We start from the raw sequence: 15741 nt of genomic DNA, 5'->3' as shown, positions 1-15741 counted from the left end.
GAAGTGCAATCAAATTATTAAAATACAAGTTTCAAATATGAGAATAATCATCCAAGCTAATTGACAATATACTTAACCACTTTCTAGAACCATTTCGTGTTAGTAAATATTTATTTTATAATTTAAAATTTATAAAAATATATTACTTATATTAATTTTATTTTTATAAAATAAAATATTTGTTGTAAAATCTCTTAGGTAAAACTAGAATTTTTATCTTTTAGGATTTTGCATTTAGTGGGTCAATTTTTTTTACGTGTAAATCAAGGATATATTTTTTTTTAACATTATAAGTAACTTTGGTTTGTTACATTTTTTTTCATGTCTTTCAACGTTTACTAGATGTGGTAGTTTTATTTTAAATTTTGTATGTTGTTGCATAAAGGAGTCTATGCTTATATATATATCTCCTTCTTTAGGCAATAAATACTAGTAAAATATTTTTGCTAGACATTACAAACAATATTTTTCTCTAAATTTCTTTTTTTTCCTGTTCTTATAAAAAATTACTTTTTGAAAAAAAGAGCATTAATGTTCAAAAGATTTTTGAGGATCATTTCACTGCACATGATCAGAATCGAGTTATCGTATCTTAAGACACGAGTGCAATTAAATTTTACTACCAGTATAATCAGAGTATTTTCTCTCTAAGAATTACTTTTTGTGCATTTCAACTCAGACTATTTAACAATTTTCCTTTAAAGATGTTTTTCTTTATGCTTATTGTATGTTATATTATATTATTAACCCATGATATGTCAATATGAAGTTGTATTATTACTACTGTTCTTTTATTTAGTTTGAGGTTTTGTATTTTCTTCTCATTTATTTATTTTATTTTCTAACATTATGTAAGGCACAAGCTACCAAGTACCAACTAGGGACGAATTTACTTGGGGAAGGAGGCAAGTTACCCTAATTTTTTAATAATTCAATTTTTATTAGGTATTATTTTTTTTTGACAAATTCCGTTTAACTTTCATTGTTTAAATATTGCATTATTTTTCTTTAGATAAAATGAGTATCTATTATTTTGTATCATCTATAAAAGATGCAATTTTTTTTATCGTATTATCAAAGTTCAACTATATAAAAAAATCCTTTGTAAGAGACGAAAAAGTAATTTATATCTGTAGCAAAAAAAAATAACAACTGATATCCCAAGTCCTAGCCAAAGGTAAAGCCAAACTTCTTGGATGCATTGCAGAAGTCACCTCAAGAATTATTTTAATCAATGGAATAGCACAAATCTCCTTAGGTTCTTTCCATATTACCCAATAAAATACATCACCATGTCATGGTTTATAAAGTTCCAATCAAAATTTATAATATTTTGTACAACCTACTCAGTTATCTATATATATTTATCGAATTTTAAAAATTAAAAAATTATTTGTGATTGCCGTTCAAAAAAATATATATTTCAGTGATTAACAAAAAAAACTACGCCGAGAATTCATTAGTTAATCTCAAAAGATGCATATCATGTTTAAAAGAGTGTCACCATACTCGGGGAACGCTAATAAGCAAGCCACGTACACAAACGGGAGAAACAAATAATAGAACTTCGAGATACACGAATGCTATAAAATTAATTACATTAGATCGATGCATTAAGGACACTAATAACAAATCAAATATCTTATTGTACAACAAAATTTCCCACAATGAATTGAAATGAAGAGATCCACCGTGATGCTTGCTCCAAAAAACATTGTATTCAGCTTTTGCTTGAATCTTGAAATGACCAGAGTATTTACTTTTCACCCTGATTTGCAACATTATAAACTTAACTACTCAAGTCTATGATTGTTCTAGAAAATACAAGGCACTAAAGCCCAACCCAGTATGAACGTCCATTACTGTTGTGAATTGGGGACGACGAGGGAGAGGCAACACACCACTCATACCAAACCTGTTTCAGATTCCAATAAGAAATAGAAATCAATATTATTAAATGGAAACACAGATGATTGGGTGAACAAATGAAAAAATATGAAACGTCAGAAGTTGTAAGTGAAATCAAATTAACCTTTGTAGAACCACAACAACGCCAAAAATGTACTTCAAGTGTAGAACCGGGATCCACACAAATGGGTGTCCTTAATGGGAAAAATATTGCAAACCTGCAGAACGGGAAGAAAATGGATGGTTTGAGAAATTGACTCGTATACACTAATCTTTTAAATTTTCAAAAGACACAAGACTATTACTGCACTGTTTTCATTTTGAGAAGAGTTTATTCAGCAGTGAAAAACAGCATATATATAGTGTCAACTGTTAAGCAACATCATAATATTTAGAGCTAACACAATTTAAATAAATAATCCCCTAAATCTCATGGACTATATAAAACATCTAGTATTTCTTGTAAGAGAATCATTTGATAAACATCTTGCAAAATAATGCATAGAAGCCATTAGGGATTCTGATCCTCAAATGTAGTGCTATCAACTTGTCCTAGGAAGAGTCATGGTATTTTTGAAAACAATGCTGCCATTCAAATTAGCAGATTATCACCTTCAAAAACAATCCCCTTTAACAAACAATGCCAAATTATTCAAACAAAAATAAACAACACATAACATCAAATAATCTAATTTACTTAATTGATGTGTTTAGTTTGTTTACTATGGTAAGGATGATATATTATCCTTTGGTATTTTACTTTCCTTTTTGCTACACCAATAAAATTACTTCTCATATCCCAAAATAGAACAAAACAAAGAAATAAATCTCAATACCAACTGAACATGTTTGGTGTTGCCGTTGAAGGTTCAATTCCAAGATGCACATCCTTGTAAAGAGTTGCATCAAAATAACCAGCAAATCCTATGATCAAGGAGAATACAAGGTTAATCTCAAAAAGATAACCAAAAATACTCAAATTTGGATTCTATAAAAACATCACATACCGTGTACCATTGCTGACCCAGTGTCATTAGGTATCACAAAATTCAACTTTTTATGGCGCTGATTGCTTTCTGTATCAGAGTGCTTTGGATGAGTAAATGTAAAAACCTACACAGATCAAAATAAAATGAGCAGAAAAGAACCAATATAAAATTAATGAGGCAAAAACATATTTAGTATAGCAAAATTTGAAACAATGCAAGGACTTCAAACGGCATAGCGATCATCAGATTGGTGGATAGATTGAAGTGAAAGACAAAATCAAACTGTGTAAAGAAACTCACAGGTTGGGTTGGTGCAAGTCTGGCTACATTGTGCATTTTCACAACATAAGCAGTTTCAAAGTGTACAAGGTCTTTATGAGCCTTAACCTGAAATACAACCACAAGCAAATAATATGAAGTACTAACTTTCTAAATGTGAATTTAACAAGGGAATTGGGAGGTAAAAGATATATACATCATTATATAACTTTGAAGCTGTCACTGGTTGGAGGAAACTTGTGTACCTGAAACATCCAAGATTACTATGGTTAGCACAAACAATTCCTAAAATTTACATTGAGCAAAATACCCAAGAATTCCTATGCAATTCTCTGCAGCTTTTAACTAGAGGGACTTAACATGGGGTACAGTAAAATTAAATAACCCTAGAAAAAAAAAAGAAAAAAACTAAAAAGAAAGATAAGTCAGTAACAACAAATGGAGTGGAAGCAATTTACATACGAAGATGGTATTGAAATTCCATCTTGCTTTAGAAATCTCTGGGCTCCATCAAGGCACTCAGGAGACAGTTCGTTGTCACCAAAAGAACCTAGCAATTCACTAACCTAAATTTAAAACAACAATCAGACAGTGGAGTATAAAAAATACAAGTCAAACAATTGACTAGTGAGCATAGATATATACCAATATGTCAGCTTTTTCAGGGGCATTCCAATGACGCATGTCACTTGAGACTATGGTCACAGTATACTCCCATCCTTCTAACTTGACTAATGCCTGTTCCAACAATAAAGTGACTTGTGTCTAAAACAAAGGAAAGATAGTACTAACATTCAAAAAACAATGTTACATTGACCAAACATTGACACCCAAGACAAATGTTTCTTACTGACTCAAGGCACTTGGTAACAAACCATTACAGTTAGTAACTTAGCATAATGTTAAAATCACATTTATGATTATAAAAATAAAACAAAATGCACAACAAAGAGATTTGGCAAACATTTAAGTCTGTAACAAATATTTTTACCAAATCTAAAACTTAATGAAATTTAGGTCATGTATTTGAATTCACCAAATACAGTAAAAAATACTAATAACATTATACTGTACAATGGCACATAAATTCATGGAATCATCATAAATGTGGAAAGATCCAAAACTTACATGTAGGGTAACAACAGCATTCGGATTCTTTTCAACAGCATAAACTTTGAGCTTCCGCCCAGTTTCTTCAGCAGCCTAAATATGAATATGACAAAAATCACCAAGGAATAGGATACACCAAAATCCACATTTCACAGAACGTGATTTATACTAAACAATGTCAAAATTCATCAATGTAAGGAACAAAATCACACCTGTAATGAAGCCCGCACAAGAGGCCCACGCCCTGCCCCCACAACCATCAATACCTGGCCACATGAGCAAAAAAAACTAATCTTCAATTCTCCACTGGTGCATGAGAAACAAATCTTCAATTCTATGTATCACACCCTAAAAAACTAATCTTCAATTCTCCACTGGTGCATGAGAAACAAATCTTACAATGGTTTTAACAGATGCCTCTTCATCAGGAACCCTGTCCAGCAATGCTTTACTAACTGCTCTTTGGTACTGTCAAAAGGAAAGCTAACAGTTAGATTACACAAAGAAACCAAAAACTCAAGTTATCCCCCAAGTCACAGCCTTGAACTTCATTGACAAAAAAGACAGCTTACTAAGGCCATGCGTAATTCAAATGCCTTCTATTATATACCTTCATTTCCAGGAATATTGAAAATCAAATTGTTCCAAAAACTCATAAATAAAATACAATCTAGATCACCTCAACTTATAAAAAAACAAACATCTTTGGTTGATAGGATAGGCCAAACATAATGCTCATCACATCAACAGAAGTGCTATAACTAATCAACTTCAATCAGTACTCTAGGCAGCTCAATTGTTCAAGAATCACATGCCATGGGGACTCTGCCAACTATCAACTACAATGGTTTCATAAAGGAAATATATTCATAAAATGGATACATTAAGTTGAGAATAGCAAGCATACATTGCCATACCTGAATGTATTTCATTGCATCTCTCTCAAAAGTCTCGTAAGTCTGAGCCTCTAAATTATCCATCAAAGGCTGCAAAAGAATAGTAAAACCTTCAAAATTATTTATCTCAAAGTGCAGAATAATCAGATAGTAACATAGAAGCCAATAACAACATAGAAAGAAGCAGAGGAAGGAATGCTTACTTGCAAGGGTGACTGTAAAAAATCCCTGTAACCAAGCTGGCATAAGATGCTGAGAGGGTCAAGCAAAATATAATTGCATATAATGCTATGCCTGTAAGTTCAACAAATGTCAAGATAGATACCTCAAAACGTTCTTGCTCAGGAAGAGGATCCATTCTTTGGTAAAGATATCCAACGTAGTCCAGATATGGCCGCAAGGGATGTCTTTGTGAATCTGACATGCAAAAATACTTACTATAAACAGAAGACTTTGGCCAAGGGCAACATATTTGAAGAAACAGTGGAACAACAAATCAAAACTTTCACATTCCATACATGAAGCACAAACACACACAGAGAATGGAAGAAGAGATCCCTAAATAAATTACATAGGCAATAGTGATGGTTCTTGTAACCTAGACGCAAGATAAATAAAAGTGGGATCATAATAATTAGGAAAACATTGAAAAACTAGTTTAAGGGGAAGAAAAGATATTCTAACTACTGATCTTCAAAATCAAGATACCAAATCTAAAAACCAAGAAAAGGAACTTACCTGTACCAGAATTATCATTTGCATCCATACTTGCTTTTGTATGAACTGAATTTCCAGATATAATGATCTACACAAATGTTTCAAATTATCACTCAGTACCCTTTCAATGGAAAACAAAGACATGGAACTTAAATTCTATATCTTATTATCAATCAAGCAGAAATGCATTATCTAGAAAACAAGAATTGTAAGACAGCAAGACAGTAGAAATCCTCACAAAATATTGCTTCAATATTTACAATACAACATTAAAAGAAATTAAATGGTTTACCTGAATAGAATGATTAAAAACACCAGTAATTAAACTCTGGTGACGCTTGGAGAGGCATGGAGAGCCATGAGAATTAGTTAGAAAGCACTGGCAAAATTCCAATCAAAACAAACCATTATGACTTTAGACAACAAACAGCATCACCATTGTTGATATTTGAAAAATGAATTATAAACCAAGTTATACTTACATCAGTATGTAATATAGCTGCTCTAAGAGGCTCCCCAAACCAACGTCCTAGTGAATTTGGGGAAGGAAGAGTACTCCTAATGAATAAATTTCCAAGAAAAATCAACAGGACTTAGGAACTCAAAAAAATTGAGACAATTATAAAAACAAATTTAGGAATTAGGATCAAAAATCCAGCCACAAAATCCAAGATCAGAGTAAACAAAGTATAGATGATGAAAGGACTAAAGTGTAGACTACTCACAGAATATCAAGTGCAACTGACAGTTGACTATGATGCTCACACAGCAGACGAAATGAATTCCAAGTTTCCCAGTAGTCAACCTAAAAATCAGGATCATTTAGTTCTGAAAAAATAAATCAGCATCCAAACTTTTTTGGTCTAGAATGAGCCTTAAATTTCATGACCCAATCATCCAACCCTCAATAATTTGATCATCAGCCCATATAACATAGAAGAGAAAAAAGAAAAAAAAAACACATGGAAAAACAACAACAGATAAATCTTGAGTATTGTGTCTTGTTCAACTTAAGAACCAAAAGTTCAATATCCAGCAGTTTGAGTAAAAAAGTATGAATTGAAGACAAGACATCCACAACATCACTGTACTTATTTACTCACCAAAGCAACAGACTTTGCATCCATAGAGTCATCATCAGGCTTCACCAATGGAAGCCTAAGCCACAACTGCATTACAAAGTTAAAGAAAGAATAAATATAAGATTGGAGAAAATGACATTCATGAAGGAAAGACAAATAAACCAGACATAAAACTTCAACATAGAGTGACACCTGCATATTATTTGAACCCTGTAAAATCTGATTCACACATCTAGCATAATTAGCACAAGAAGTTCCCTTGGGGGCAGGAAGAAGGCAGGCCTGCAACATATTAAAAGGAATTAGAAAAAACATATACAACTCGGCCAATAAAGGATTTTTCTGTGGGTAACAGGTCAAAGTATGACACAATGTTGCGTTACACAGCTTACTAACAGATATAAGCATAAGTTAACTCAATCAATAATACTTTACCCATCGAACACAAAAGGTGACTAAAATGTACACAACGACAGATTTTGCAGGGCAAAACTTAGCCAAAATTAACTTTCTACATAATCTACGCAACAGAAATATGGAATCTACTTATGGGAAGGAATAAAGCATAAAGCATAGGTACAAAAAATAATAAGCCATACACATCCATTTACATACCCAATACAAAAGTGTACTTTTATCCCCTTAATGGTTTGCATGCCAGCCAATACAATTTGGCTCTCCAAGCCAGTACATCTTAGGCATGAAAATTCATCAAAGGCAGTGTTTTGGCTGTGTTTCAAGAAACTTCAGAAAATTTGTGCAGCAACTCCCTATTCCTATATGAATACTGAAATAGAAAAATCTCCCTGGAACATGACTTGGGAGTTGCAAAGTATTCTGATTCAGTGCCATGCAGCAAAGGTTTTTTATTGTATTGGTTTGGAATTCATTGATAAATTTATCTAATTCTATTTCTGCAAAAAAGTTGATGGAAGTATTACATAATATATATCACTAAATGCACTTTTCTATTACATTTTTTAAATAAAAAAAAATGAACAGGAATATAATTATTAAATGTGATCTAATACAGAATCACACAATATCATAATTTGAAAAGTTGCCATACTACCATCCATACTCATACTGGTACAGCGCAGGAACCATAACCATATCCATGCAACCTAGAGGAATAATAATAATATCATAGATAATCAATCAAATTTCTAAAAGCACAAAAAAATGTTAATATTTGTGAATGAAAATGAACATTAAGCCTTTTTGTAATTTAAAAAAAAATAAGCAAAGTTTGAAACTCAACCAATTTAACATGAGTAAAACTACTGATCTAAGGAACAAAGACCAATCAAAGCAACAAAATTTGAACTTTGAAGTTTCTTCAATTTGGTTATACCAAAGCAAACCTGTAAAGAGAGATGAGAAGCCCAAGCAATTTCTTGTCTAAGAGTGGTTTCAGAATCTACCCTGAGGGTTTCATCCTCTGAATCCAAATCTATCCATGAGCTAATTTTTCCTGAATAAAATGCAATAAGCTACGTGAGAACTTTCACACAGTTGTGAATCCAACAAGACTGTCAATAAAGAATAGAAAATTCACTATCAAATGATTTTAAGACCAAGATAGCTCGTACCCACTACATGACTGCTCCATTGGGATGGACTCAAGACCAAGTCTGACCCAGCAAATGGCAGAAGACCAGACCCCAAAGCATCATTTTGAACTAAACTTGGCCTATAAGAAGGATCCATCTGAATTGCACCATAAAATCAACAGGCAGTAGGAAACAACATAAGTTTTATTCACAGATGACAAAATAAAGTTTAGTAGAGCCATACAAAATAAAGTTTTACTTCAATGATGTATAATGGTAAATTTTATTCACAGATGACAAACTGACAAAGTGTATAAACAGATTTCACCAATAGTAAAATAGACTGCATATACTAAAGAAATCCCATGAAGAATATACAAAGACCTAGTTAAACCACTTTAGCAGGCACAGGGTTTTACCAGGAAACTTCATTTCATTACATGCAAGGTTTCAACAGTGTAGTCTAAAAAGCTCTTGTAGAGTGAAACCACGTTGAAACAGCTTCACAAGTAAACCATCAGACATTGTTACTTTGGGTATGCTTACTGACCAGACATACATAAAATGCAGCAGCAAGCCGCTATATGACTGGCTAATTGGCTACCGTAAGAGTAAACAAAACACACCAAACACAACACACAAGCACAAACCCTACTTAAGTTCTTCTTTGAGCAAAACATGGTGAATATGAACGTAAAAGTTTGGTTTTCTTTAAACAAGGGAGATTTTAACCCTCAGATGGTAAGGCATAAGGAAATGGTGGTTACATTTTACATGTGTTGTGAAATGTAGTTCAGTAGAGCCATACAATGAAACCCCAAAAAGGCTCGCTAGTGGAGCAGCTTCACTGTAAAAGGCCCCTTTGAGCAAATTTCGTTTAGGTGAGCTTACTGACCAATCACACACAAAAAGGAGCAACATTAAAGTTGCAGTGTGAGTGGCTAATTGGCCACCATAAATTAATTACTCTATTTCACTAATCATGTGAGGTAAAACACGGAACAATGACCACCAAGTGCGTGGATCAATTGCCGTGGGTTTATTGGGTTCGAGTCCTGATATGCAGTTGCGTTAAATACTTGAAGGGAGAATATTATCGTCCATAACGATCCTATCTGAGTCCAACAAGATTGTCCCAACGGAGGATACCTGAGGTCTAAGACCAAAAAAAACACGCAAAAATGATTAAAAAAGAAAAGTGAAGGGCACGAACCAGAGGAGCAACAACGAAATCGAAGCTTCCAGAATAAAGGTTGAAATGGAGGACGTGCGCCATGTCATCGTTGAAGTCGGTCTCTACGCCGCAGTAGCGAGACTCGCTCTTATCCCCTGACCTTTCTCCCAGAGGCATTTTTCGCTGCTTCAACGATTACTGTGGTCGTGTTAGGGGTGGGCTCAAGCGATTTCAAACATGGTGTGTTCACTTCACAGAGTGGTGGTGAGGGTTTTGGTAGGGTTTTGTAGAAGAAGCTGCTACGGCCACCAAACAAAAACACTAGGGTTTCGGTGTACAGTCAGAGTGGGCTTTTTTGGAACTATCCGTTGAGGGGTTTCTTAACACTGGAAATAAAGCCCAAAACTGAAAGAAAATTCAAAAATTGAAAATGAATACACCCGCTTCTGATTTTAATGGAACTAGGTTGGATTATTTTTATGTTACAGATACTTAAGATTTGAATAAGCCTGAACACATTCTTTAAGTTTAACACGCGCTTTTTTATAGTTTAACAAAAAAACATTTTTTATTGATTAAAAATTATTAAAAATAAGAAAATCATAAACACGATTTGTTAAATAAGGTATCAGACTTAATTTTGTAATTTTTATCAATAATAATAAAGAATATGTAAACAAATATGTTTTAGCATTTTTTTAAGGTTTTCCTGAAAAAAATCACTTAAATAAATTTTAAAAAGTTATAACAATAGTACATTTTACTTTCTTTTTTTTTGCACTTATTAAAATTAAAGAAGTATATCTGACATATTTCTTATCATGTCTTTAACTATTTTAGTTGAGCGAGAAGGGGGAGAAATAGAGAAAAAATTGTATGAAGCTTATGTAGATCTCATATCTCTTATATTCTATTTTAATTAAAAATTTATCTTATACTTATATATTTTCTCTTTCCATCCTCTAAATTAAACACATTTCAAGACTCAAACTCCATTATTCTACGACTTCATTTCATGTTGGGCTTAAACAATCTCACACTCATTCAGAAAAATCACAAAGAACTCTAGACATACTTTTTCCCTCATTCATTACAGTATTTATCATCACAATGATATTTGACAACCTTAATTTATTTTCAAGTTGAAGTTTGACTTCAACCTCAAAAACTTGAACACATAAATATCGATCAAGTATAGGTAATCATATATTGAGTAATCATCCATGGACGTATTAAAGCATTATTATTTTCATTCCAAGATCTTGTAGGAAAGGGAAAACTAATTTAAGACATCCTTGACAAATGCCACATAATTTTCTTTTATTTTTTTCCCCTTAATACACTTAACGCTGTCCTCAAAATGTGATAAAATTAAGGGTTCTAAGAATTTTCTCTAACACAAGACTTGTGAGTTGTTGGCTTAAAGAGATATCTAATGTGGCTTAATGCTTATGCAATAAGAAGGCAGATTTCCCAATTAATTTAAGCCTCGCACCATTATATTTGATGCAATATCACGTTATAAGAATTATCAACATCAAAACATTTACAAAACATCAATTAAAGAAAACAAAATCAATATTTGAATTATAAAAGAGACTAAGTTTCTCATTTTCAAATAAAAAAGAATAACTAAGTTTGTCCAATGGAGAAATAGAAATCAAATTTCATATAAACAAATCTGCAACATATGTCTCGAATAACTCAAAAGAAAAACTAATCTTTAATTGCATTTTCAGAGTTCCTACAGGTCCTACTACAACTTTATTGTCGTTTTATATGTAGACTTTCAACATCACTTGGTATATAGTTCCAGAGATAAACCTGCATAAACATACTTATATGAGCAACAACAAATTAATTTACTCACCGAATATCTGAAGTACACAAGTTAGATTAAGCAAAGTGAAATACTTACCCTTTCTTTCACGCTAGATGGTATATTTGGAGACGCCTCTTCAACTTCAATATAACAACCAACCAAAGTCAATTTCAATATATCAAGTTAACAAAATGTAAAGTATTTACTTTCATATTTCATCAACACGTTTGAAAACAAGGAAAAATTAACTATGCAGTATGATGCTTCTATATTTATTCTCTGTAACACAACTCAAGCACTTACATTCACTGCTATATGATCATATCTGCATGATTAACATGTGAGGGAAGTTCAACATCTTTGTCTTCATCCAAAAAATCCTCCCGAGCATTGTCAGCCAGCATAAGTGCAACTAACCAAAAGAGGGATGAATCAAGGGATAAAAAGGCACCACCTCCAAGCAGACCAGTTTTAGCAGTGGGGCATGTATATGTGAGATCATGATGCACATTGCGTTTAAGGTGAAGGTGTTCAGTGATTGTTGGCCATAACAGCATAGTTAGAGCTAGTCCAGTCGAAAACCTAAATGAATACATAATTATACGAAGAAAATTCATTCAGCGGGAATTACAAGATATACAGATAAGGAGATGAATATGACATAAAATTAATAATATAATATAAATAGGTAGAGTGCATAAGGATACAAAGATTCCAGAGTACAGTCAATCCAGTGCATAATCTTTTATATCATGACTGCCAGGTGCTCAGTATAAAGTACTACCCAGAAGATACAAAAATGTTTCATACGAACTTCAAAATGGGACAACAAAAATGTTGTCTGATTTCATTTTAGGGAGTACTTTTTAGATTCGTGTATATAGAAAAAGTAAAAATAAAAAATAAAAAATGAGAGATACATTGCATATAAATAATTGTATCAGATGTCACATGGTATTAATTTTTTTTAATGTTCAGAGAGTGAACTCCATTAATTAAAATACCATTTATGGTGTCAGATAGTGGATGCATTCTACATTTCTACTAGCAGCAATCAACATGTATTTTGCATTGCATTGACTGAAACAGACTTATTTTGAAAAGAGTTTTGATTTTTGGACACTCAAATAATACAAACACTCCATTGGCATCTGTCTCTAGGTGTAGACACCTTTTGGGTGTCCAAGTATCTTTTTCGTTTTAAAATATAAACAATTTGGAGGACACATAACATAATGAATCATGAAACCAAAGTAGGAAGAGTAACAAGTAATTTGTTGCATAAGCCACCCTAGAGAAATCATGTTACATACTTACATTACAACTAAAACTGCTCACTTGTCAATGGAGTTGTAACAACCTTTTATTGAGGGAAACAGAAAATACCCAATATACGTTCATTTTTTCTCTTCCATCTCATTTTCACTCTATCTTTTTTCTTCTTGTATCTCTCTTCTTTTCACTGCAATTCACCCTAAACAGGGTCCAGCATTTTACTCTCAGAAGATACCACAATAATCGAAACTCATCTATATTTTGTCTTGGGTGTTGGAGGCCCCATAATAATAATAATACACATTCTCTTCCTCTGTTTCTGGTCTAGTTCTATCAACTGGTATTAGAGCTCCAATCTTGGAGCGTGGAATTGTTAATGGTGACGAAGGCAAACGCGAGAATGGAGACGCGCATGGAAGCCATGGAGAAAGTGAAAGAAGAGAATCCCGAAGTAGTGGAATCGCAGTTAAGTTCGATCGAAGGGATGATACAAAGGTTGTCAGCGGCATGGGAGAAAAAATCTCCTACTACGAACATTCACGAACATTCACACAGTTGACGCGAGCGGAGGAGATGAGGGTGCTACGGCGCATGACGGCAATCGTGGAGGAATTTGGAAATGCCCATATTCGACAGTGAGGATCCTATGGGCTAATTGACAAAAATCGAAAGATATTTTTGATTGCGTGCCGTAAGGGAAGAGGACAAGTTGGAAGCTGTAATGGTCGCGATGGATGAGGAAGCTCTGGGTTGGTTCCAATGGTGGGAATCTTGGAACACAAACCATTCTTGGGATGGATTCAAGATTGTTGTCACCCAAAGGTTTCAAGCTACTAGCTTGGGAAATCCTGTTTAATCGTTGCTAGCACTGGAACAAGAAGAGACAATGCAAGGATTCATATGTCAATTTGAGAAGTGCGTTGGAATGGTGAAGGGGTTGGAGGAGTCATTTCTGGTGGAAGTGTTCCTCAAGAGGTTTATGGAAGAGATTAGAACTAAGGTAGGTAAGGCTTCATGAACCAAAGAACTTGATGGAAGTTATGATTAAAGCTCGAAGAATGGAGGATAAGAACAGAGTTTTAGGGAAGTTACCCTTGAGTAATAACAAGGGGTATGATCTACATAAACCTAGTTATTCGAGTTAGAAATTTGTAAGAGATTGACAACTAACAAATAATAAGGTAGTTGATATGGCAAGGTAGAAGAACCTTTCATAATTTGTCACACACTGAAGTAAATGAGGAAATAAGAATGTTTCACCTGGGAAGAAGAGTACAATCTTACTCATGAGTGTATGAATAAACAGTTCAGATTAATGAATATGGAAGAAGGGGACGAAGGAGACCCTTGCTTATGAAATGAAGGTTGTTTTCCTCAACTCGACCTTAAGGACAAGGTCCATCTTGAAGGGGGGGGGGGTTATTGATAGATGAGGGAAAAATGTATGTTAGCTGTCAATTAGTTAGGATAACTAGGATAATTAACTGTTAGTTAAGAAACTATAAATAATCTATTAGAAGGGAATTAGAGGGAATGAATCTATTAGATTGAAATTAGAGGGAAGGAAGAATTAGGAAGTGGAGGGTGGTGAAACCTCGAAACTCATTTCTATTATGTCTTGGGTGTTGGAGGCACCATAATAATAATAACAATACACATTCTCTTCCTCTGTTCAATTCTATCAAGGACACAACTCCAATTGAAAAATTAAACCATAAGAAATGGATAAGAAAACACTACTTACAATGCAACATTGAAGAAAACCATGAAAGTCGTGCTTTTAAAGAGAACTCTTTGTGGAACAGCTTTCCCTTTGTAAGGGTAAAACAGAGAGAGATATCCAACCACTGTGGAAGCAATAAGAAAAATTACAGAAAGATACCCCAATGCAAGTGTTAGATCGGCTGAGAACTTGCATGTCACACCATCCTTGACGGGCACGGGCATTCCAGCAGGAGGCTGTAATTATTAAAACAAATATTCAGAATTTCCGCTCTATTTTATCACACACTAAGCAATTTCATATTACCTTGCCCAATCAACAAATTTGATTTTTTTAAAGGTCAATGGTGATTAATTTATTAGTTTTTTGTCCGCATAAGGGTGAAATTTATGACTTTTCATTCTTTTCCTTCTTTCTTAATCGCCAAATCAATCTAATACCTCTTATTAACAAATTTTATGTGTACACATGACCCAGTTCATATATGTCATTTTTTAAACCTAAGATATCTTGAAAATTCCAATGTACAATAACAAATTTGAATACACCAAATGCAGAAGAAAATAAGTGTTGTTTAGTCAGTAAATATGTTTTTGAGTTTTTTTAACTTTAATCCAAACATCTATTAATATATGAAGGACTAATCTTTTGATATACCAATTATCGGGATCTATTTAAGGAAATTAATCTCCCAATTCTAACCATCAAAATCTTAATCACATACTTAACTTAACAGACAAGTTATATATCAATCATATCATACAATATTCATACTCAATTTATAATTGATCAAACAAAGATTAACCCGTTCGATTTAAAAAGATGTCACAGATAAATACTTGCAGAAAAATAATTGATTACCTTTTTGTTCTCGGCTATGACTCCCAAAATGAAAGACAAGAGGCCGAAAAAGGAAACAATGAGAGCCATTAGTTTGACGGTGACGGCCATAGTGTCCTGCGTCGAGAGGAGAAGGGAAGGGACAAAGAAAATGTACCGCACAACGAAGCTGAACAGAAAGCGTAAATTAAGAGTGTGAAGGGATTGTGTGAATAGCGAAAATCTCGATTACGTTATGGTAGACTAGGCTGGCAGCGACGACTGCTAAAACGTCAACTTAGATAGAATCACCCGTAACAAGGACGGCGGAATCATTACGATATCGACATTTATTTATCTATTTGGTTAATTGATTTTTTAAAAGTTTAAATTT

At 33.4% G+C, this 15741-nt stretch overlaps 2 protein-coding genes across 3 annotated transcripts; both read right to left on the bottom strand.

Moving 5' to 3' along the window:
• Window positions 1–1549: 1549 nt before the first annotated feature.
• LOC114415053 (protein arginine N-methyltransferase 1.5-like) lies at window positions 1550–10078 on the bottom strand. Its single transcript, XM_028379557.1, has 23 exons — window positions 9748–10078; window positions 8574–8691; window positions 8346–8455; window positions 7174–7263; window positions 7003–7068; window positions 6625–6704; window positions 6382–6457; window positions 6192–6278; window positions 5921–5987; window positions 5508–5599; window positions 5386–5421; window positions 5204–5272; window positions 4686–4754; window positions 4499–4552; window positions 4305–4379; window positions 3822–3914; window positions 3639–3742; window positions 3373–3421; window positions 3198–3284; window positions 2916–3021; window positions 2745–2832; window positions 2033–2126; window positions 1550–1915 (listed from the first exon to the last, which is right to left on the bottom strand). The coding sequence occupies exons 1-23, from the start codon at window positions 9883–9885 to the stop codon at window positions 1832–1834; spliced, it is 1932 nt and encodes a 643-aa protein (XP_028235358.1). The 5' UTR covers window positions 9886–10078; the 3' UTR covers window positions 1550–1831.
• Window positions 10079–11289: 1211 nt separating this feature from the next.
• On the bottom strand, window positions 11290–15670 carry LOC114415051. Of its 2 annotated transcripts, none has more exons than XM_028379556.1 (5): window positions 15390–15670; window positions 14550–14764; window positions 11834–12112; window positions 11627–11670; window positions 11290–11545 (listed from the first exon to the last, which is right to left on the bottom strand). In XM_028379556.1, the coding sequence occupies exons 1-3, from the start codon at window positions 15477–15479 to the stop codon at window positions 11842–11844; spliced, it is 576 nt and encodes a 191-aa protein (XP_028235357.1). In that variant the 5' UTR covers window positions 15480–15670; the 3' UTR covers window positions 11290–11545; window positions 11627–11670; window positions 11834–11841. The 2 variants fall into 2 exon arrangements, with proteins under 2 accessions (XP_028235357.1, XP_028235356.1); XM_028379555.1 differs by having other exon boundaries at window positions 11290–11532.
• Window positions 15671–15741: the final 71 nt, after the last annotated feature.

The sequence above is a fragment of the Glycine soja genome, chromosome 6 (genome assembly GCF_004193775.1).
Source record: "Glycine soja cultivar W05 chromosome 6, ASM419377v2, whole genome shotgun sequence".
Lineage (NCBI taxonomy): Eukaryota > Viridiplantae > Streptophyta > Magnoliopsida > Fabales > Fabaceae > Glycine > Glycine soja.
The sequence above is the reverse complement of the archived record's forward strand: the minus strand, read 5'-3'. Positions and strand labels throughout refer to the sequence as shown.